Source organism: Tachypleus tridentatus, chromosome 10 (assembly GCF_004210375.1).
Source record: "Tachypleus tridentatus isolate NWPU-2018 chromosome 10, ASM421037v1, whole genome shotgun sequence".
In the NCBI taxonomy this organism is placed as follows: domain Eukaryota; kingdom Metazoa; phylum Arthropoda; class Merostomata; order Xiphosura; family Limulidae; genus Tachypleus; species Tachypleus tridentatus.
In genome coordinates, this window is record NC_134834.1 from 75,876,323 (window position 1) to 75,900,038 (window position 23,716).

General features: G+C 32.9%; 1 protein-coding gene and 1 long non-coding RNA gene across 2 annotated transcripts in view; both read left to right on the top strand.

The window, feature by feature from the left end:
• The first annotated feature begins 1,512 nt into the window (after positions 1 to 1,512).
• Positions 1,513 to 5,579, top strand: Ced-12 (engulfment and cell motility Ced-12). Its single transcript, XM_076462190.1, has one exon. It carries the CDS (start codon positions 1,983 to 1,985, stop codon positions 4,128 to 4,130), a length of 2,148 nt encoding a protein of 715 aa, XP_076318305.1. The 5' UTR covers positions 1,513 to 1,982; the 3' UTR covers positions 4,131 to 5,579.
• Positions 5,580 to 18,052: 12,473 nt separating this feature from the next.
• The window catches only part of LOC143229616 (uncharacterized), a 29,847-nt gene continuing 24,183 nt past the window's right edge, over positions 18,053 to 23,716 (top strand). The window contains exons 1-2 of the long non-coding RNA XR_013015961.1: positions 18,053 to 18,298; positions 19,694 to 19,895. This is a non-coding gene — a long non-coding RNA (uncharacterized LOC143229616). The remainder of the gene's footprint in view (positions 18,299 to 19,693; positions 19,896 to 23,716) is intronic.

Sequence of the window (23,716 nt, forward strand, 5' to 3'; positions counted from 1 at the left end):
ATCAACTTGTAAAAGGCATCTCCTAGCAAACACTGAACATACAGCATACAACACTTGAATTTAAGTGGAGACGTTATAATGTCACTGCCAATCCCACTATTCGTTGGTAAAAGAGTAGTCCAAAAGTTGGCAGTGGGTGGTGATGACTAGTTGCCTTCCCTCTAGTCTTACACTGCTAAATTAGGGACGGCTAGCGCAGATAACCCTCGAGTAGCTTTGTGTGAAATTAAAAAACAAAACAAAACCAAGAACTTTAACATTAAACAGTACGATACTATTCCTTCTGTCTGGCATGGTCAGGTAGTTAGAACGTTCGACTAATAATCTGAGGGTCGCAAGTTCGAATCTCCGTTACACCAAACATTGCTCATCCTTTTAGCTTTGGAGGCTTTATAATGTGACAGTCAATCCCACTATTCGTTGGTAAAAAAGTAGCTTAAGAATTGACGGTGGGCAGTAATGGCTATCTTCCTTCTCTCTAGTGTTACACTGCTAAATTAGAAACGGATAGCGCATATAGCTCTCGTGTAGCTTTGCGTGAAATTCTCAAACAAACAAAACTACTACTTTTTAAAATTAATTCGAAACAGTATATTGTACCTGAATACTAAATACTACTGAATTTCTGATAATACTAATTTCTCGATAGTTGCATTATGTATTGAATATGTTTTCTAACATTATACTTCCTATTTATTATGATCTTTGCAAATAAGATAAGCCAGTGATAAAAAAAGAAAAACATCTATAATATTTTTGTACTGTTATACAAAGATTGTTTTCAGTTCATGCACAAAGTCTACTCAAATAATTTGTACCTATATTTGTAGTTTCCTTGATGGCCTCATTGGAAAACACAGTGTAGTCGAAAGCTCAATTGTGATTGAATAATTGTATATATTGTTATATGTTACTTAGAAGTGATGCAAGTGCCATCCCTACTCTTTCGTTTGTATTGTTTCCAAAGGGTTATTATTAGTCATTCTTACATTTACTTCATTTTTCATTTATTTATCTTTACGTGTTTGCTTGTTAGGCACATGAAGGTTATACTTATTACCGAGTTTTAAATACTGTGAGGTACCAGTAAACGGTAAAGCTGTGATGACCCATTGAGGTGATATATAAAATAACATTTCGATGAACAACAGAGCCATTGCTTCATAGGTAGTGCTACCTCGTGCCTGATATCTATAAAAACTGGACAAAAGGTTACACACCTTCCCAACTTCGCTATCTATCATCACAATGTAGAGCATCATATCTGATTTATTTTTCCAGCTTTAAAATTCTCTAAAGAATTAAACATGATAATAAATTTCTAATAAATATGCACATATTAGTCTTCTTCCATCTCTAAATAACATACATTCTTTATTTGATTTAGCTCTATTTTAATTTAACTATTTTATTTATGCTCCATGCTTTTATTTTCTTTTGTTGGAATAAAGAAATAAAATAGCGAGAATATATTTTGTTAAATTTATTTAATTTAGGTTTTAAATGTACCGCTAGAGGAAAGTTCCAAACCACGCCCGTTCTTTTGATGCTGCGACATTTTCGGGTAAGTTTTAGGCGTAGGAGTTGATGATCAGCGAAAGCAAGTTGTTTCTGTGTATATATATATTATATGTTTATTTGTTTCAAGCTGTTAACTTGAAAGAGGTTTTTATTTTAAGAATAAAAACCGCATAGCATCTTGAACATAAAAGCTTTTGTTTCCGAGAAAAAGTACGACATTTTTAAGATTTGTTGTTTGAACTTGCCTTTTCGGCTTATTAAAATTTTGATGCAGTTTGAGTCTTCACTTTGGCGAAACTGCAGAGAAAGTGTGATTTCTCTTTTTATGTTTGTATCTTTCGAATAGGGTATTGTTGAAAGGTGTATTGCTTGATGTAACATTATATTTGAAACAATATATTGTCTTGTTGTGGACGTCAAATTTTAATATTACGAATCATTCATAATTGTGATAATAAAACATGCCAGTTATTAAGGATGCACACATTGTTAAAATTGCCGTGCAGATGGAGTCTCAAGTTCCTCAGCTGCTAGAATTTAATCAGAAGCGGCCACTTACCGCTATTATTCAAGAAATATGTAACACTTGGAGTTTGTCAGAACCAGAACAGTATGCATTACAATTTGAAGAAAATGCACAAAATTACATAACAGAGAAAAATAGAAATGAAATAAAAAATGGCAGTGTTTTACGACTAACAGCTTCTCCAATGAAAACTGCTCAAGAAATTCTTGAGAAGTTAAACTATGGAACTTTGGATGAAAAGAAAATAGCACTTGGAAAGCTTTTAAAACTCTCCAAAGATTACACTTTTGCTCTTGAATTCATTAACAAGCAGGGAAACCAGTTGTTAATTAGTATGGTTGAAAGTGGTTCATATACTGGAACACACTTAGCATTGACTCTTCAATCATTTGAAGAACTTATGGATCATGGAATAGTTTCATGGGATATCTTGGAGCCAAAATTTATTGGAAAAGTTGCAAATCAAGTAAATAGTCCAACTTCAGCTAGCTTTCCTCAAATTCTTCAGGCATCTCTAGCTATTCTTGAGGCTCTTGTAAATAATTCTGGCAAGTATCAGTTGGTAGAGCAGGAAGTAACATTATCCAATCTCATTATTCACCTCCAATCTATAAATCCTGAAATAAAGCAGAATGTCATTGCACTTATCAATGCCCTTTTTATGAAAGCTGATGGCACAAAGAGAAGGCAAATTGCTGAAACCATGTCATCTCGTAAAGTAAGAAGCATCATAACAGGTACAATTCAGGTACAGCACTGTGGAGCAGAAATGGCTCATCAGCTCTATGTCCTTCAGACTTTGCTGTTTAATATGCTAGAGGAGAGAATGTTGACAAAAATTGACCCTCAAGACCCTGATGCAAGAGATAAGATCTTAGATTTAAGGAAACTTGCATTTGAACCTGATACAGATCCAAGTAATCCTTCAAATCGTAAAGGAGGTGGCTACTCTAAAGATTACAAAAAACTGGGGTTTAAGAACCATGTCAATCCAGCAGAAGATTTTACAGAGACACCACCTGGTTTCTTAGCTTTAGACAATATGATTTATTTTGCTCGAAACCAGACAGAAAATTACACTAAGGTAGTGTTGGAAAGTTCCTGCAGAGCAGATGAGCATGAATGTCCTTTTGCACGAAGTAGTATTGAACTCACAAAGCTTTTGTGTGAGGTTTTGAAAATAGGTGAACCTCCCTCTGAACAAGGAAAAACCTTTTACCCAATGTTCTGCACTTGTGATCATCCATTTGAAGAGTTTTTCTGTATCTGTATTACTTTATTGAATAAGACTTGGAAGGAGATGCGAGCCACAGTTGCTGACTTTGTACAAGTTTTAAGTGTTGTAAAAGAACAGATTACTCAAGCATTAAACACTGATCCTACACCAACAACATTAGATAAGTTTAGGAACAAATTGGCATTGCTGCCATATAGTGAAATTATGAACCTATGGCAACAAGATCGTGCAAACAAAGAAGAATGGGAGTCTCAGGCTAAGCCCATTGTTGAACTTCGTGAACAGATAACTCCAGAAATCATGGATCTGATTCAGCAGCAACGCTTGCAATATTTATGTGAAGGTACAATGTTTACTAAATATTCAAGTAAAGGACAGCGTGTGAAGGACAAGTTTTGGTATTGTCGTCTGAGTCCAAACCATAAGTTATTTCATTATGGGAATTGTGAGGAAAATACAATACCATCAATAGATGAACTTGCACACAAGCTACCGGTGGTTGAGATTAAAGCTTTGGTAACAGGAAAAGATTGTGCTCACATGAAAGATGTAAAAAAGAACAAGTCAACTGTGTCTCTTGCCTTCTCACTGATTCCAGATTCTGATCAGGAACCATTAAACTTTGTAGCGCCTAACGAAAAAGTTTTCGACTATTGGACTGATGGGATCAATGCTTTATTAGGTAATCAAATGACTAGCAAGGAAATGAAAAATGATCTCGAAATTCTTCTCAGTATGGACATCAAACTGCGTTTGCTGGACACAGAAGGTGTTACCATTCCAGAAAATCCTCCTCCTATTCCAAAAGATCCACCAAACTATGATTTTTGTTATGAGTTTAAGTAATTTTAATTGAAAATCTTTTTATAGAAGGAGATATTGTGTGTTTTATACAACTTTCAAAAAAAAAAGTAAAGGATGTAAAGATTAACTCAAGCATTTATTAGCCTATGGCTTCTGAATGACATTTGAAGTTGACTTTGCTCTATCAGTGTAACAGTATGTTTAAATGTTTTTCATATTTTTAGTCTGTATAGTGTTTTGTGTAATTGCAGTAGTGTTCTGATTGAAGTGACATCAATTTCTTAAGGATATTGATCTAATGTGATGGTTAATTTAATTCAGCTTACTCTACTGCTATAAAAAATAAATTAATTTTAAAGCAAATTGTGGTAATTTACCAAAAAATGTGAAAATAAACTTGGCATGTAAGTGATTTCCATTATGACTGATGTTGAATTATTTATGTTTTTATGAAACAGCGAGTGAAGAGTATATTCTAATAGCAATAGTAACATTTATCATGAGTGGTTAATTCTGCTTAAGTTGTTAATGGTAAATGTAATTATTAAGTCAAGCAATTTTTAATACATGAATTGTAAAAAAAGTTTGAAAAGGCTTACATAATACTCATGGAAGTTAAAGCAAACTACACATTTGTTGGAACTAAAGTTACTTCTGTGAGTGAGTTGAGAGTAAGACATGAAAAACAAAATACTGCAAGTAAACTGTGAATATAAACAAGTATATTTACAGTTTTTGATAAATTTTTTTCATATGGATTTCGTATGTTTTATCACCTTTAGAATATTTCTAACTGCACAAAAGATGAAATTAAAATGTACTCACACACATTTTCATATTTACTAAGACAGTCTAGTAATTATTTGTAGTCATTTCAATTTAGGTATTCTCAATACATTTTTGTTATTAAATGTTTATAATAGTCAGAATATTTATGGAAACTTTAAATTAAAAAAGAAACATGCCCATCTAGACTTGATTATTATTTATTTGTTTTATAATGTATTTTATGTCAGCAACTGTCAAAACCAGCTTCTGAGTTGAACAGTATGAATTTATTCATCTTTATATGCTAAGTAAAAATTATCTACATGGAAGTTTTGTTGTTACATTTTGTACGTAGTTTCTGAATATTTTAGGCTTAATGTTGGAGTATTTTAATAAGAATTTTCTCTGAAGAACAAGTGGTCAGCAGAACCAGTAATTTTCAAGTATGTGTCATTGTGGTTTCATGAATATATTTACAGAGAGAGAGAGAGACTCGTGTCCTGCAAGTGTTCACAAGTTAAGATGCAGATCAAAGCATTCCACATAGTCATAGATATGTAAATGTAGTTTTGTATTTTAGTCACTATATATGTTAAAGGTGGTTAATAAAGAAATAAACTATTGAAGGTGTCTGTGTGAGGTCCTGAAGAAATGTTTTTTTCATATCTGTACATTATTTTTATGAGTTGAATAAAATATGGTATCTTGTTCAGTATGAATAAATGTCTAAACATTGCAGTCAGTATTTATAACCAAACTTTGTTACATACATAGTTCCATCCATAAATGAGATGCTTATAATAATAAGTGGAAAAAATGGATATAATATTCACATATTATTGAATAAAAAATAACTTTAGTACACAAAATTGAAAATAATACATTATTTTCCATAAAATTGGTTTAGATAGTTTTTCATTTACAAATTAATTTTTATCATCCAACACTTTAAGTGAAGCTAGAGGAAAAGATTCCTACAACCCTTATCTTAGCTTAATGTATCTTGATACAACAGTGGATTATTTGGTCTCTAAGGGCAAGGTTGCTGTTGCACACCCATGTTTGAGAAAGTACAATTTCAAATCTTTTATTTTTCAGGAAATCAATAATTCCTCTTTTAACTCTTTATAGGTACAAATGTTGATCAGTATTGTTGGTAGCTAATTCCACAAGCCAATCACCATATTATAAAAATAACTGAAGTCTAGCCTGTTTTTACAAATCTTAAATTTATGATCTAGTGGCTTCAGGATGCAGCACAAAGGAAATGGGTGTTTACCCCTTTGATCAAATAATTTTGTAAACTTCAAGTTTATATCTTGTCTCTTAAGACAAATAATAATCTACCTAGTAACTCTCCTCTGAACTCCTTTTGAATAAGATAATATACTGTTGTTTGTTTTAAAAAATTGGGAAGTTTAAAAAATAGTAAGGTTCTTGAACTATTTCCTCAAGAGCTTTGAAGGAGGTTAAGGATTGGATGTGTGAACCATTTGTTACTATTTTGTGCAAGGTTTTGAATAGTGGGCAGGTGTCAGAAGATTGGAAGTTCGCTGATCTAACTCTTCCAGTGGGTCTCGTTGTACCAAAGCGTTACATTAACGTTGTTCCTCCATTGCAGTGGTTCCCAACCAGGGGTGAGAGATAACATTTGTTTTGGCCACTTTCACCTTTATTCTTAAATAAATAATTACTGTGAGGGGTGCAAGAATATATTAAAAGTTTTAGGGGTGCAGGGCATAAAAAAGGTTGGGAACCACTGCTCCATTAGTTATGTTCTGTTAGGTTATTTTGTGAAAATGATTTCTGCTCCATATAACAAATTAGTTTATTTTTCTTTAATGTTTTTACAAGCTACCTGGACTTGTATTTCTAAGTTTACAAATGATATTTAAACAGAAATGCTCTACTAATTGGTATTATGACTAATGTCGAAAATAACTGAGTTGTATAACGCCTTGGCTAATTAATTGAGCAACTGGAAATATACATTAACTAACACTAAGTATTTCATTAAAACTAAATACTTTTGATCAGTTCAGTTCAGTACTTACTAAAAACAACAGATTTAGTGCTTTCTTCTTTGTAATTTATCATTGACTCACTTTTATGTACTCTTCAGAGTTATTAGATTTTTGTAATGTCGTCTAGAACACTAGGACTACTTTAACATTATGCTTTCTCTACTTAACATTTAACTTAAAACTTTGAAAATATACCTTAGAACAATACTGTCTGGTTAGGAGAACAAAATTATAACACATTGACCTAAGTGATGCCTAATTATTGATTTTTTTTAGAGATGTAATTACCTCTTTTCACTTATTATTAGTTTGTCTAGAAATAACCTAAAATTCCATTAGTTTTAATATTAGCAACAGTGCACTGACTTGAGTGACCTATTTACCAGTATTCCAAGATTTTTTTTTCAGTCACATTTTTGAGTTGGTTTTATCTGCATTAAACCTGTGATCCAAATTATTATAAACCTAATGATTATAATGCACTTAACATAATTTTTAAAGGTCATTTGTTAAATGTTTGTCAAACTTGTTTAACAATTGATCTATGTCATTCTGAAGTACCTCAACATCTAAGATTACCTATTACCACACTGTTGATTACACTATGTAACATAGATTTTCTTCTTGGATAGTATGTGTTATTTCTTAATTGCTTATGTTGTAAAAGTACAGAAATGGCCACTATTCCCTTCAAATTTTGCTTTTGTGATTTGGATAATGAAATTTAGAAATTAACCTACTTTCTATGTAAAAATGGGCAAATTTGCACATTTTCATTTACATAAGGTCTGAATAAAACTATATGAATCAAGATTTATAAAGTTATACAAAAATGTTTAGAAGTGAGTAGTTTTCTAAGATTTGTGACTGTAATGTAAATCATTTACATGTATCAGCCCCCAAATATTGTCTTCCATCATGTTTTCATTACACAGTCCTTGTGTATTTTGGTGGAAGTGTTCGCCTTTCTCCTCCAAGCATCCTTCCATGTTTTCCTTGAACTTATCGAGATGAGCATCAAAGATACAGACTTTCAGAGACATTCTGCAGCCCATTTTGCCATAGTTCTTCACCAGAGCCTCAGCTAGTTCCACATAATTTTTGGCCTTGTGATTGCCCCATAAGCTCCAAACCACTGCAATAAAGCTGCCCCAAGCTCTTTTTTTTTCCTGAGCTTATTGGGGACTTTTGTGCACTCCAGGATCTTTATTTTTGGTCCAATGAAGACACCATCTTTGACCTTTACTTCAGATAGCTTAGGGAAGAAGTCTCAAAGGTACGTGAAGGTTGCAGACTCCTTACCAAGAGTTTTGACAAATTGTTTTATAAGACTCAATTTTATGTGCAATGGTGGGAACAACACCTTCTGGAGGTCCATTAGTGTCTAACGCTTGACATTGTGCCTCTTCATAGAGAACTTTATCTGTTGTGGCCAGTTCTTCCTATTGTTGTGCACTGCAGTGATCCCTGTTGTCTCAAAGGCAAAGATAATAGGGAAACTTGGTAAAGCCTCCTTGGAGACCTATCAGTAATGCCACCATTTTGAAGTATCCGATAACCTCCCAGCCATACTTATCATACTTCAAGGCTTCTAGCAAGGTCTTGACACTGTTGTATTCCTCTTTGAAGTGCACCAAATGAGCCAGGGGAAGATTTCTACAACATTCTTGAAAATTCTTGTAAGCTCTATAACATTCTAGCAAGTTCTTGATAATTCTTGTAAGTTGGAGAAAATTCTCTATCAGCTACTCAGCACTGAATCTACCTGGAATGTTCTGGAAAATGGGTAAATTTGAAATTTTCATTGCACAGTTCACAAAAGCAAAGTTTGAAAGAAAAATAGACTTTTACCATTTACTTTAAGCATAAGCAATTGGGAAATAACACTTTCTGCCCAGGAACAAGAAAAAGTAAAAGTTTTGCTACATAGTGTTATCTTCTATTAGTATCATTAAATTAAAAAAAAAATCAAAGTAATTGATCCTGGAGGCAATCTTCTTGTGTAATAATGGTACAGTTTGACAGGGTTAAGTTAAGAACCTGATCTCAACTCTGATTTTTTTTTACAAGTTGGTTTTCTTTTGTGATATATTTCACTGAATTATTTTCCAAGGTTTATTTATTAGATTCTATACATGTTTTGCATTTGGTCTATCATTTCCAACAATCATTATTCCTTTTCAAAGTAAAAGTATTATTAGCAACTTGCTAGTCTTCAGGTACAGTCTTGTTTTTTAATGTATTAGGGAGGGTCTGGTAAATCTGATGTTTGACTTGCTTTGTAAATGAGTGGAGAAACATCCCTGGTCTTTATGTTATAGCTATGTCATTTCTTAGTATTTATTCTTACCAGTTAGTAAGGGATTAATATTTATATGATTCATATCAATTATGTTATTTTCCTTGAAACACTTAAGGATAAGAATAGTGGTGTTTTGTAGAAATGGAAGAGAAGATTTAAAGATTTGGTCATGTGGTAGCCCTTAATAAGGAAAACATTTAGGTATCTTTTAAAGACTCATTATAGAAAGTAATATTTTGTTTACTTCTATACACTTTTGAAAATGTATTGCCATTAGGTTTAACATTATTCTCATAAGCCCTTTTTAATTTCCTAATTTTCATATGATTGTGGTAAACCTTTCATTCTGTCTGTGAATTTTGTAGGCTTATAATGCTAAAAATTTAGTTTTGATATCCATGGTGAGTATAGCACAACTATTCCATTTTGTAGTTTTGTGTTTAAGAAAGTCCAATCAACTTTGCAATTTATACTTGTGTGTTTGATAGGGCAATTACATTTGATGTTCCAAGTTATTCTTTTCTTTCCATGAATATGCCTATTTTGAATTAAAAGCACATTATTTTGTATTTTTTCTTGAATATACTCTACATCAAATTTTAATTTTCTGTAGTGTTCACTAATGACAAGTCCAGTCTTAGAGCTTTAAAATTGACATTCTGAAAGTTAGGACCCTCATTTTATCTAAGGTTATCTCAAAATATCAAATCAAATCAGTTAATGGTCACTCTTTCCACAAAAATTCCCTCCACTTCAACTATTTCCCCATAACAGTAGTCCTAAAATGGCAACCCTTCTTGTTGGTATTTGACCATTTGGTATAGCAAACAATCCTGAATCATTTCATGAAACCTCTCTTCCTTACTGTTTGAATCAATGTGTCCAAAATTGACTTTCATAATTATTCCAGTAAGATTCCCAATCTTATTATACAGTTTCTCATTAACATCATTATCGCTTGCCAGTTGAAAAAAACGTCTTGCCCTAGAAGCCCTTCATTTGTCAAATTATGTATAAATTCAACAACTTGACTAATGTTTATCTTCAGTCTCAACAAGCTGCAATTATAAAAAAAAAAATTCTCCACATTTCTTTTTTAAAACCTAACAATATTAGATAACTTGTGACCTGAATTTCAAAGTAATTACTACTATCAGTTTGTTCTAAATTTAACCTGCTTACAGTAATCCTTATTGTATTGTATTCCTCCATCCTTATTGTATTGTATTCCTCCATTTCAGTTTGAAAACAGAAAGTAGTTTACAATGTCTTACACAAATGTATACAGTTTTGATGTAAAACAAAAATTATTTTACATTGTGTTTATTCTCTTAGCTCAAATATCAGTTGCTTAGACAAATTATCTGGAATTTTATTGTGCAACTTCACTGTTATAAAGTGGGCCTATCTGATACTTGCATAGAAATTGGTTGACATGAAAATAACAAAAGCAGATATGAAGGAGAAATTTTGGTGGCCTGAATAGGATATGTTTTAGAGTTCACCTCTTCACTAATGTGCGGTGCTAGAAATGGAGTGAGATGCCATCCAATTTCTTGTCAGGAGGGCCTGAAACCATCCTACTTCAAGTAGATTGTAAGCTTCCTGGAAGTGAATAATTCAGTGGACAACACAATAAGTATTTATAATGGCAAGTGACTAGGGAAAAAAAAAACTATTCATAGAATTACTAATTGTGAAAAAACATTTGACAAGTTGAAGAAAGAATTAACCATTATTCCTCTATAATAATACCCAACTCTAGAAGACCCAATTGTATTATGTACAAATGCCAGTGATTTTGCAGTAGATGCAATATTATCAGAAGTACAATACATGAAAAAATATACTTGTTTACTATAGCAAGACAATGAATGCTAGAGACAGAATTATTTTATGACTCAAAAAGAACTACTAAATATTGTTTAAACCCTGAGTAACTTACATTGTTACCTATATGGAAAAAAAAGAGTTTACACTCTAGAAAGATTGTGCAGAATTTAAGTGTCTTGTGAATTTTTGCAATCAAGAAGGCCAGATAGCAAAGTGGCTTTAGAAACTGTGAAAAACAACTTTAATTTTGTGCACCTCCTAGATGGAACCATGGAAAATCTGATGCATTATCCTAAAGACTTGTATCAATGAAACATTTAAACTGTTAAAAGAGAGGAAAAAGTTAGGGAAGACAACCAACCGAAAGTACAACAGAATAAATTCCTATATGGGACACCCATAAGCGATGGTGAAAAACTACTAATATAGTTCAATGCTCAAATCTACTTAAGCAAAAGTTACAACTCTGAAACCAATTATACAGTGCATCAAGAATAATAGAGAATAATCAAAACAGACCAAAGATTAAAATATGGTAGACACAGCTGTATTCATCATGTCTTTGAGAGTGCTTATTATATTGTAAAGGGGAAAACACCTGTAGACAGACACTATGACTAAAATTGTTAATTTCAAAGCTAGTATAGTTAAAAGCAATCAGTCATCTCTACAACCTCCCAAGAGCTAGACAGTTATGTTAAGAAGACGCTTTAAATAGTAAGAGAATTTTTACATTGGGCTACGTGCTAAAGTCAAGGAAGATCTGGCATAAACTTTGTGAACTATGCTATGAGTAAAAAAAATCCATAAAAGAAATAACATGGACAACTAGAGCAGTATTGTGTTGGGATAGCTCTTAAGAGAGTTTCTGTTCTTTGCTACAAAATAAGAGCGAGAATAAATACATTAAGGTGATATGGACTTTTTCTACAGATTTTTTTTTCGAGACTTGTTGTTTCTATGGAAGTTCATTTAGATCAGAAATGGGCCTGGCATGGCCAAGCGTGTTAAGGCGTGCGACTCGTAATCTGAGGGTCGCGGGTTCGCATCCCCGTCGCGCCAAACATGCTCGCCCTTTCAGCCGTGGGGACGTTATAATGTGACTGTCAATCCCACTATTTGTTGGTAAAAGAGTAGCCCAAGAGTTGGCGGTGGGTGGTGATGACTAGTTGTCTTCCCTCTAGTCTTACACTGCTAAATTAGGGACGGCTAGCACAGATAGCCCTCGAGTAGCTTTGTGCGAAATTCAAAAACAAAAACAAGATCAGAAATGGAATACTGAATCAATCTTGTTTGTGGATACTGTCAAATCATTGGAATAAAAAAAGATCAGGAAATTAGAGCTTCACCTATTGCTGGTGGAATAGTGGAAAGATATAACCATAAACCTTTAAATCAGTCAGCCATTGGTTTGAGTAAACGTTTATGATTGTCTGTCCAATATTTCTTGTTTCTGTAAAAATTCAACTCAATCTTTAAATTTTTGGCTCACATCGTCATAAGAAAATCATTTTGAATTTTGAATCCTTTAGCATTCCTCTGTTCTCCTTTCCTTCGATGATTCACAGTGTTCATCATCATTTTTTCCAATTTCATTGCTCTATACTACATTTTGTAACTTTTTCTCCTTGGTTTTACAACCCATTCTTCATTATCGTTGATATCTAGCATTTCAAAACTTTCTCTTCATCACTAATTTCAATGTCCTGTAGCATTGTAACAATTTAATTTGTCCAGCAAGACTGGTTACGCTTTGTTACTCTGCTGTAAATTCCTCTCTACATATTGTTTTGCAAGGGTTCCTCTAATATAGATAATTCCTAGGATAACAATCAATTGTCATCTTACACAAAGAAGTTTAAACAAACTAATGGCAATTTATTAGTTTTAAGAGAATAGTTAAATATATTACATTACAATAACACAATAACCTTAGTCAAAAGTTTAGTAATACGATATATTCATCAATGAATAAAAACAAAATCTCGTATTTTCTCCAATTATTTTCGCTTTTTAGGTTGACACTTAAATTCCTCATACAGTAGTGCCTATTCCCTAAAACATGTGAGAGAGTTAAAGATATATCAGATAAGTTTCTCACGGAGGAATACTGTGCTAGTCTGATTGGCTTAGAGATTCATTGTTGAATTTATTATTGTTTTATTTGTGTATTTAGATTTCTAAGGAACTTCACAATTTATGGAGGGTATGATGCCGACGGATTATCCAATGCCTAAGTTTGACGTGGCATCTCGAACTTTCGAGACATTTTGAGAAGCAAATACTATATCAGTGGGATAGAAAATTAATAAGTCGTTGAGTGAACTGGGTAATTAGTTAGCGCAGCGAGTTATCAATTGATTACTGAGTGCTAGACAGTTTTGAAGTTTTGTCATATATACGAGGGAAAGTTTAATATGTCAGTGAATTTTAATTTTTGTTTTGTGAGTTACATTTATTAATGAAGAAAACCTGTAGACCTATTTATCTTTAAGTGTGGTGAAGTTTGAATTATTTATAATATCATGACATAGAAACATTTACGCCACTTTTGATGCTCATTAGATGTGTAAGGTATCTTATTGTTGAATGATAAAGATATTTTCGTCCCAGTTTTACAAGAGTCCAGTATATGTTTAGATATATTTCATTTTCTTCAATGATAAATAAACCTTCACCCCACTATCATAAGAATCTGCTAAGAAGTGAGAGTACCATCCTATAGATGAAGAATCATTGATCCGACTGGTTCGAGATTTACAAGATGTGTGATGTTCACTTTTTTTTCTTGATAGTTATTTTCTTATCACGTTACAAAGAACTAGCTAGTTTACTTAAATACATAATGTTCTATTAGTAGCAAACTTCCTTTGAAAATTCATAGTAAACAAGAACCACACAAAAAGTTCTGCACATCTTGTTTTGAATAGCAATTTTTCATGTTGCTGTAAATTTTTAAGTACATCCCTGTAGTCAGGCTTTACAGACACAAAACCATCTTAATTTGCCCCAGTAGGAGGTTTCAGCACGAGATATTCAAAAATCTAAACGACGAAACTTATCTGAGCGATCTCATGCACGTTCGTCCCCAGTGACGCAGCGGCATGTCTGCGGATTTATACTGCTAGAAATCGGGTTTCGATACCAGTGGTGGGCAACGCACAAATAACCCTTTGTATCCCTTTGTGTTTAATAACATACAACAACCTATACACGTTCATGCTAATTTTCATATAAATTCATATCGACTGAGTTATCAGAAAGTATTTTTTCAAACGTATTTTACTGTTAGAGGGGATTCCAGTTAGAATTTTACAAATCCAAATGAAGATCAATATATCGAACAGTTATTTATATCTTAATATCAGAGTTTCTTGTAATTTCAAACTTGGGGGCGTTATGATGACTGTCGATCCTACTATTCGTTGGTAAAAGAGTAGCCCAAGAGTTGGCGGTGGGTTGTGATGACTAGCTACCTTCCCTCTAGTCTTACACTGCTAAAGTAAGGACGGCTAGCGCAGATAGCTCTCGTGTAGCTTTTCGCGAAATTAAAAACAAGAATCTCGTAATTCGGTTTCATTAAGGCCTAGAGTCTCAAAAACCTTCAGATTCCCCGTTTCTAGACCGGCCTACAATTCATAAGAAATGTTTTCCTTATTTACTAGTATGTTTCGTGTAAATCAAGAACTTGCATGTAGAATTTCAAGTCGTTCGATAATATATAGTAGGAAAGTGTTCAAAACTCAAGAGAAATGAGCACGTAATGCAATTAGCTCATTAATACAAGCAGAGCTGTAATGGTAGTAAAAAGGGTAAGTTAGTCTTTGTTTTTAGTGGAACGGCGGTTAAATTATTAAGCGGTAGTGAAAACACGGGGCAACATAATTTAAACTGAAAAGTAAGCCGGGTAGTTAGGGCGATCGACTCGCAATCCCAGGGGCGCGGGTTCGAATCCCCGTCACATCAGACATGCTCGCTCTTTTAGCTGTAAAGGCTTTATAATGTGGTGGTCAATCCCACTATTCTTTGGTAAAAGAGTATCTCAAGAGTTGGTGGTTAATGGACTAGCTGCCTTTGTAGTTTTACACAAAGCCAGTTACTGGGAATATATTTTCTGAAAGTAAAGTGAGTAGCACAAGTGGACTCCTGGTGATAAGGATTAAAAAAACAAAGTGATCAGTTTGGATTTTATATTTAATTACGGTAATAATCGCCAGACTCATTTACTTTAATGTCACGGGCAATGGATGAGAAAACTTCTAAAATATTTCATTCGTGGACATATTTAAAACCTGTGAAGTACCACAACTGCTGAAGAATGCTTCCAATTTCATGAAAGATATCGTATAAGGTTGTGTTGGAGTGTGAATTTGAGGACTGTTAAAAAAAAACCCACAAAAACTTGTGTAATTCTGTGGTATAAATATTTATCGATGGAAGTTTTTGTTGTCATCTTAGACTAGGACTTTTCTCTTGCATGCGTGGTTATGAAATAAGAGAAAGACCAAAGAAATTTAAAGTAGCATCTGGTAACCTCGGTTACCTACGATGCCAAGTTAAGTTCACCAGTTTGTCTGTCAACAAAAGATAATTTTTAAATGTATTCATTTTTACAAATAAATGTAATGCTACGACGTTTTTGACGTAAATTGTCGTTGTTTGTTTTTAATCACAAAACAACACAAACGACTGTCTGTGATATGCTCATGGGTATCGAAACCTGGTTTTACCAGAATAAGTCTGCATACAGACCAATGAGGGGCTTGAATTTAAGTAACGTTAGAACATTTCAGTGTGTTTAAATCTTTGAAAGAATGAAAATATGTTGTCAACATACCTTATATGTTTTCAAAGGAACAGGTGTCTAGCCAAGAATGCTCATCGTGGCAGAAAAGTATATTGTTATCTAGAGAATTGGCTTTAAAAGTGAAACCATTGTCACACCATGAATTCGGTCACACAGTTGAAGTTTGAAGAAAAAGTGATTTATTATGACAAGTTTGAGCAAAGCTTCAACTATTTTGGCTTAAAACTGACGTAATTGTTTGTTTTGTTGTTGTTATTAGAGAAAGTTTCTTTAAAATTATTTTCTCGAGAGCAATATCAGGGAAGAGAGATTCAATTCCAAAGCTAAGAATTACATACTGATTAGCATTATGAACATTAGACATGAAATATTTAAAGGAGAATACTTAATTTTAACTCACCGAATTTTAGTTAATTTAGAAATGGAACAAAGAATTTATTCTATTTTGATGTATGGATTTCAATGCTGAATAAGTAGATCTTAAGGAAGTATTGTTTTTTATATGATATTTAGGCAAACCATATAAAGGTAAGAGCTTGAGAGGTAAATGTCTTCTAGATCATTTTCGTAAATACAATGGCCAGGTGGTTAAGGCGCTCGACCCGTAATCCGAGGGTCGCACGAAACATGCTAACCCTTTCAGACGTGGGGGCGTTATAATGTGACGGTCAATCCCACTATTCGTTGTTAAAAGAATAGCCCAAGAGTTGGCGATGGGTGGTGATGACTAGCTGCCTTTCCTCTAGTCTTACACTGTTAAATTAGGGACGGCTAGCGCAAATAGCTCTTGTGTACCTTTGTGCAAAATTCGAAACAAAACCAAACAATTGTGTTCCAACTTTTTAAAAACTTGTGTTTTGTTTATAATTTTGCCTCATGGTGAGCTTTAACCGGTCAGTGGTAAGAGCTTTGAATAGTGGTTTATTGTTGAGAACGTATTGCATTTTTGTAACGTAATGGCATTTATTAGAGATGATGGCAGCTATATGGATAATGGATTCTTTTGGTACAATATGTCTTAGTGAGTAGTAGTGGAAAACATTTATGAAAATGGTACTTGTAAAATTGAGACAAAGCAACATTTATAAAGATATTTTCTACAAAGCTATCCAAATTGTTTTGACATATTTTGTTAAAATAGGTTGAGATTTTAGGATTTTATAGGAGTGTTAAATGGAAACAGGTGGTCAGAGATTTTAAATTTTCAAAGAGATAATAAATATTTCAGGTTTTTAACACGAGCCTTTTAAATATTTCGCTAATTGCAAGGCTATAGATAATATTGTGAGTAAAAACTTGTTAATATTTGCATCAGGAATTAATTTATTCAGTTTAACTGTCTGAGTACATTCCAGACCGGGTTGCGGTTTTGGCATTGGTTTTGTTGATCAGATTAAGCAGGTAGTGGAAATAATTGGTCCAGTATATATTATTTCTTAGTTCAGTCTTTGCTCTTTTCTTTTTCCTAGCTTCCTGTTTAGTTCTGCTTCCTACTTTTCGCAATTTTTATTTTATATCTTTTATGAAAATGTTTATTATATACATCTACTTGTACGTATACTTTATTATAGGAGTATATAATGAGGAGAAGCGTTATTTTGAAATAGGGTAATTGCTTCTTGAAACCTGTTACTAAGTCAAGTTTTTGTTTGTTTGTTGGACTGAAAAAAGTTATTAGGAAGAGCAAAGATTCAGGAATTGTGAACAAAGGCACCGGTTTGCCCTGTGTTGGAGCTCTACAGTTGGCTTCGAATCGTGTAATAACACAAAATATTGTATACACTTTAAGCTTTAAAGATTGTCAACTTTTATTAAGTTCATGCATTTTTAACGATTTTTAGTTTTTGATATTATATTTGGTATGAATAGACTGGTAATTTAGCTTAATAAGATGTTCTAGATACTGTACACAGCAGTTTAAGTGCACTATATTTATTACAGTGGTTTTTAGATAGGAAAAAGGAATCACATCCTATATGGCATTCATTATTTTCATATTTTACTTTAGTTTTAACATAAACGTAACTCAAGAAAAAGTTTAAGAGAATGTTTTCCTGCAAAAAAAAAAACTAAGTGTTATTATTTACTACAAGATGGCGCTACAATCTACTACTTGGTTTGAAATGGGTTTTAGTAACTAACCAACAAATCCTTATAAAACATTTCAGACAGCTTTGATTAATAAATAGTTAGGACAAAGTACTGGCAAAAAGTTGCAACAGATATAAATAATATTGAGAAACATGTTTTGGTAAAAGTATCTGTAGATGTGGTAACAGTTATATTCAGGGTCATGCCTTGACTAAAAGTAGTAATAAGTAAAAATTGATATTGAGAGACATTTCTTACTAAGAGTAGCAGCATTCATAATCAGTATTCTACCTCGTCTTGAAAGGGAGTAATAGTTTTACAAATTTGTATTTCAGCAAACAGTAGGGTAAAATGTGTCAGTTATTCAATTATTAATTGGTCAAGTGTGAGTATTAGTTTTGTTTTCTTTCAAATTCCTATCTTTACCAGAATTAGCATTAGATACAGAGAAACATTTTACTAAAACGACATTAGTCACTAAATCACTGAATACCATTGATTATCAGGCAAAACTGAAACCTGATCATAAAAATGAAGAGGAATTTCTCCTAGTGGTGAAATATTTAATATTTGTGAAGGGTAAATTGTAAACATTTATAAAACCTCCCCATTTTAATGATTTTAAATCTTTTATATCATACGTTTTGTAAATAATATGCATTAACAAAATACATATACATGTAAACATTTTCATATTTCAAATTGTTGCTGTTTTACATACGCTTCTATACAACGTTTCTGGTACAAAAATGCATCAAACAGCATTTGTTTACTGATTTTACTTTTGCAAATACTTCTATTGTAGTATTATCCAAAATAGGGCTTAAAAGTACTTTTAACAGAAAATATATCAGTGTTCTCAACATCGATAAAAAGTCTGAAATGCTCTGAAAATAGAGCTTTATGATCCATACGAGGGTCACACGTGGCCTAATTATTAGTGTGCTCGGCCTGTGAATCAAAGGATTAATGTTTGCACTCATAGCCGCAAGTGAAGTTGTAAAATTATAGTCAGACAGAGAGGTTAAGAGTTGGGTGTGGATGCTGCTCACTAGTTGTCCTTATTTTAGTTCAGTTTACAATTAGCGACGTCCATGTTTTGTAGATTAGCACTAGAATCAATAAAAAAAGAACAAAAACAAACCCTTACCTACAAGTTACTCTTGCGCCGTCTAATTTAATAAGATCGTATTCAGATGAAGTACTTCAAAATGACGATTATTGCTGAAACGATTAGTTATGAAAGGCGATACAACCTTCATAGTTGTTTAGAATAAAAAATAATAAACATTTAGCACCTTGCTTAAAACTTTGGACGTGCAGCACCCACCCACCGCTTTAGATTTGAAAAAAAATATGTATGTGGTGCTCTGTGTATATTTGCATTCTGTGCTCCATTAATAACTTAATAATATAATTTGTTTTCCCTGACTACGTTTGAGACACCTTGTACAGTTACATACATAAAAAGAAGTTTCGTATTTTGATATTCAAATTTTGCGGTCTACTTTTAGGAGTTATTTGTGCAATTTGGAAATGATCTTATATTTAAAAATATTCTATTATATAATACCACCCATATACAAAAAAAAAAAAAAAAAACACTGGAAAATACACTTTTTGACAATTGTTAGCCCGTCAGTGTGAAACAAAATACAGAAAGATATTACTAAATGTTTGTATGCTATATTTTTTTATTTAAACTTTTGTAAAATGACATCCATTCATGCACACCAACAACGTAATGGAGTTATTAATTACTCGTCTTCATCTATTGCAGTTATAGTCGTGTGGCGGCAGCACTTACGTCCCTTCCAGCGGTATCACGTTTCAGAGGTGAAAACAAGGCGACACTGTACAAAAACACACGTGCGCATACACACGTCGAGACCCATTGACTGGCACTGTTATTCCTCTTTCAGTATGCATATCTAAATACACATTTTCATAATCAAATACAGTGTTTTAGTTTTTATGAAAATGTAAGTTACATTTTATTTGTTCTTACAACTTGTGTTAGTGTTAAAAAAAGAACTCGCAGTTGGGCCTACGTCTGGTAATTACATTTACTTCGTAGACAGCACGGTTGATACTATATGTATGGACTTAACATGACAACTCATAAGTATAAGGCAGAGAAAGAATCATAATTCACGCGTTCCAACAAGCTCAACGTTTCTTCTTTTAAGATAAATTCCAATAAATTTACTTTTTACCACTAATTGGTTTCATACTATACAATATGAACTTTGTATGCACTATTGTTTTCGTTATATAGATGTCTATTTTCTTTCTGTAATCTTATTTCCTTCTTCCGGATAAAAATCAACTTCCTCGTTAATGACAATATTTATAGGCGATTTTCAATGAATAATTTACACACGTTTAATAAGTGTTAATTTTTTGTATTTTTACTTCTACATAAGTTGTAAGAATTTTGTTTTTTGGAATGTTTGTTTTTGAATTTAGCGCAAACCTACACGAGGGATATTTACGCTAACCGTCCCTAATTTAGCAGTGTAAGACTAGAGGGATAACAGCTAGTCATAACCACCCTTCACAAACTCTTGGGGTACTCTTTTTACCAACGAATATTTGGATTGACGGTCACGTCGGAACGCCCCTACTGCTGAAAGGACAAACATGTTTGGTGGGACTTGGATTCGAACCCGTGTCCTTCAGATTGCGAGTTGAGCTATGCCGGCCTTTATTGGAAGAAAAATTTAAAATTATGCTTTATTTCAAAATGTTGAAGTATTTTCAGCTATTGTTTTGAATAGTACGTTTTATTCCTTTCTATACATATGAATTTGATCATTTTAATGTTTTATATAGAAAAAAAGGAAATAATCCTCCAACATATCATCATTTTTATCCTCAGTTATCATTAATCTTGTTCTATATCTAACCAGATATTTTAATTTCTTGACATAATAATAATATATGAAGTTCTCATTAAATATGGACAAGGTTTTCTTTCTCTGCACTTACACTAAAATACTGTTTCATGGCAAAATATACATGTTATTGGATATCACTATTCCATTGTGTTATGTATTTTAATACATATATTTTGTTACATCACTGTATAAAGGCCCGGCATTGGTAGGTGGTTAAGGCACTCGACTGGTAATCCGAGCGTCGATGGTTCGAGTCCCCATCGCGCCAAACATGCTCGCCCTTTCAGCCGTATGGGCATTATAATGTGACGATCAATCCCGCTATTTGTTGGTAAATGAGTAGTCCAAGAGTTGGCGGTGGGTGGTAATGACTAGTTGCCTTTCCTCTAGTCTTACCTTGCTAAATTAAGGAGACAGCTAGCGCAGATAGCGCTCGTGTAGCTTTGCGCGAAATTTAAAGACAAACAAAACAATACTCTCTAAAGTAAAACTAGTCATTTGTTTAATAAAGAACACATTTAAAATGTATATGATCCATTTTAAAGAAGCATCACTACAATCATAGAATAGTATCTGAATACATCGTTTCTTATATATCAAAATTAAATATTATGAAAGAAGGAACGTATTTAACCACTTCAATTATTTCATTAGTTCATTTTCAATTAGTCTTTTGATTACTATTGGGCTATCTGTGTCTGCCTATCATGAGTATCGAAACCCTGATTCTAGCGTTGTAAGTTCACAGACATATGACTGTGCCACTGGGGGCCTCGTTATTATTATCAATGCTACTTTAATAAATAGTATTCACTCTTGGAGAGGGCCCCGCATTTTTGTGGATATGCTTTCAAATGTTAAACTAACAGTAAATTTGTTAATAAATTTCTTATCTTATGATTTACACCGAATCTGTTGTTATTTACTGAAAGTTTTGCTCAGCGATAATCTTTGATGATCAAAGAATTAGTTACAAAAATATAAATTATAGATATTTTAGTAAACGAGCAAAGTTCAGTGGATTAAGTTTAATTTTGTAACAAAAAATCCAGAGTTCAAATAATTAAAAACGTATTTATAAAATAATATAAATATTAAAAAATAAAATTACATAAATATAAATTATATAAAATAAATAAAAATATTTTCTTCAAAAAGTGGTTTATTTTCTCAGATTAAAAACTAAGGAAACATCAATTTTTGTTCCTTTTAATAGTGAAGGTTTTATTCAAAATTCCACATGGTTACAAAAAAAGGCTTAAGAATTTCAATCTATCCATGAAAAGGTCTCTTGTCTAGAAAATTAAGTGAGTCTTTCATTATATTAATTACAATTCAGTTATTTAGATCTTATTTAAGAAGAAAAAAATACGTAACTTTGAATCATAAACAACGTACAAGAGGAAGTAAACAGGAAACGAATTAAATTAAGTTTAACGTAAGAAAAATAACACATGGATATTCATAGTGTTCTGCTGAAAGTTTTGTAGCTTTTTTTCCTTGTAGACAAAAACCATTTATAAACACGGGTTACATTTGATTAAACTAATAGGATGGTTAACGAGAAGATAAACCTCATTTACTTTGCTTTAAACGACTATGAAGTACAGTCTCGTATTACTTTTCTGCTTTTAGATTCTACAAAAGCCGCTCCAGACGTTACTTGAAAGGTCACTATTTAGGTTTAGTAAAATTATATGTAGAACAGCGAGATCTGATATACGGTTAACCATATCCTTTAAAATATAAACTCGCACTCAAAATAGCCACTCTAGCAACATAAAGGCATTTCTTGTAAGCATTGCTTGAAAGTTATCAGGGATGTCATATTAATTTGAACCCATCTGCATGAAACTGTAAGTCACTATGAACCGTTGTAAAATTCAACAGAAATAAGAAAATGTGGTACTTTTAGTTATCAGATTTCGTAATTTTAATGAAAAAAAATCCCAGTATATTCATGTATTTGCCACATCGTACTGAGCTAACCTGGATTTGGGGAATTTCTAAATTCACAGAGACCATGAATAAAGAGAGAGCCAACAGAAACAACTAGGTCTCTTGTAGTGGTGAAATATAGTTTACATATCTTGATATGTAATATTATTTACAAACTGAAATATTAATACACAGATTTACAGAATAAATGACATTGAAGTTAGTGAAACGAGCTCAAGACTTCAAAAATGAGATGAACAGAGATAGAGAAGAATGGATATTCTGATGAATCTTAATTCACTTTGTTTGTAATTATCAGTAAGTGTTATGAAGGGACCAATGTAAATCTGAGCTACATCTCGGTCAGTGGTATTTGAGACATATGTAAATTTGATGGCACATCGTTTGGAGATAATTACAGTCAGATCTATATCCTTCATGTCATTCTTCTAGGAACCAGACCTGTTGAGAAGAGATTCCTTTTCCCGTAAAACTGATATTAAACATATAAAGACGAGACGAAACAATGGAACATTCGTAATTATGGCTTTACTTGCATAGTGGCCCGGCATGGCCAAGCGCGTTAAGGCGTGCGACTCGTAATCCGAGGGTCACGGGTTCGCATCCCCGTCGCGCCAAACATGCTCGCCCTTTCAGCCGTGGGGGCGTTATAATGTGTCGGTCAATCCCACTATTCGTTGGTAAAAGAGTAGCCCAAGAGTTGGCGGTGGGTGGTGATGAATAGCTGCCTTCCCTTTAGTCTTACACTGCTAAATTAGGTACGGCTAGCACAGATAGCCCTCGAGTAGCTTTGTTCGAAATTCAAAAACAAACAAACAATTACCTGCACGGCGTCCCATATAATTATATTAATGAAACCGTATGGGCTTATATAGGAACTGAGAAAATCAAACGACAACCAAACAACTTGGCTAATTTGTGGGAAGCAATACAGGACAATTGAA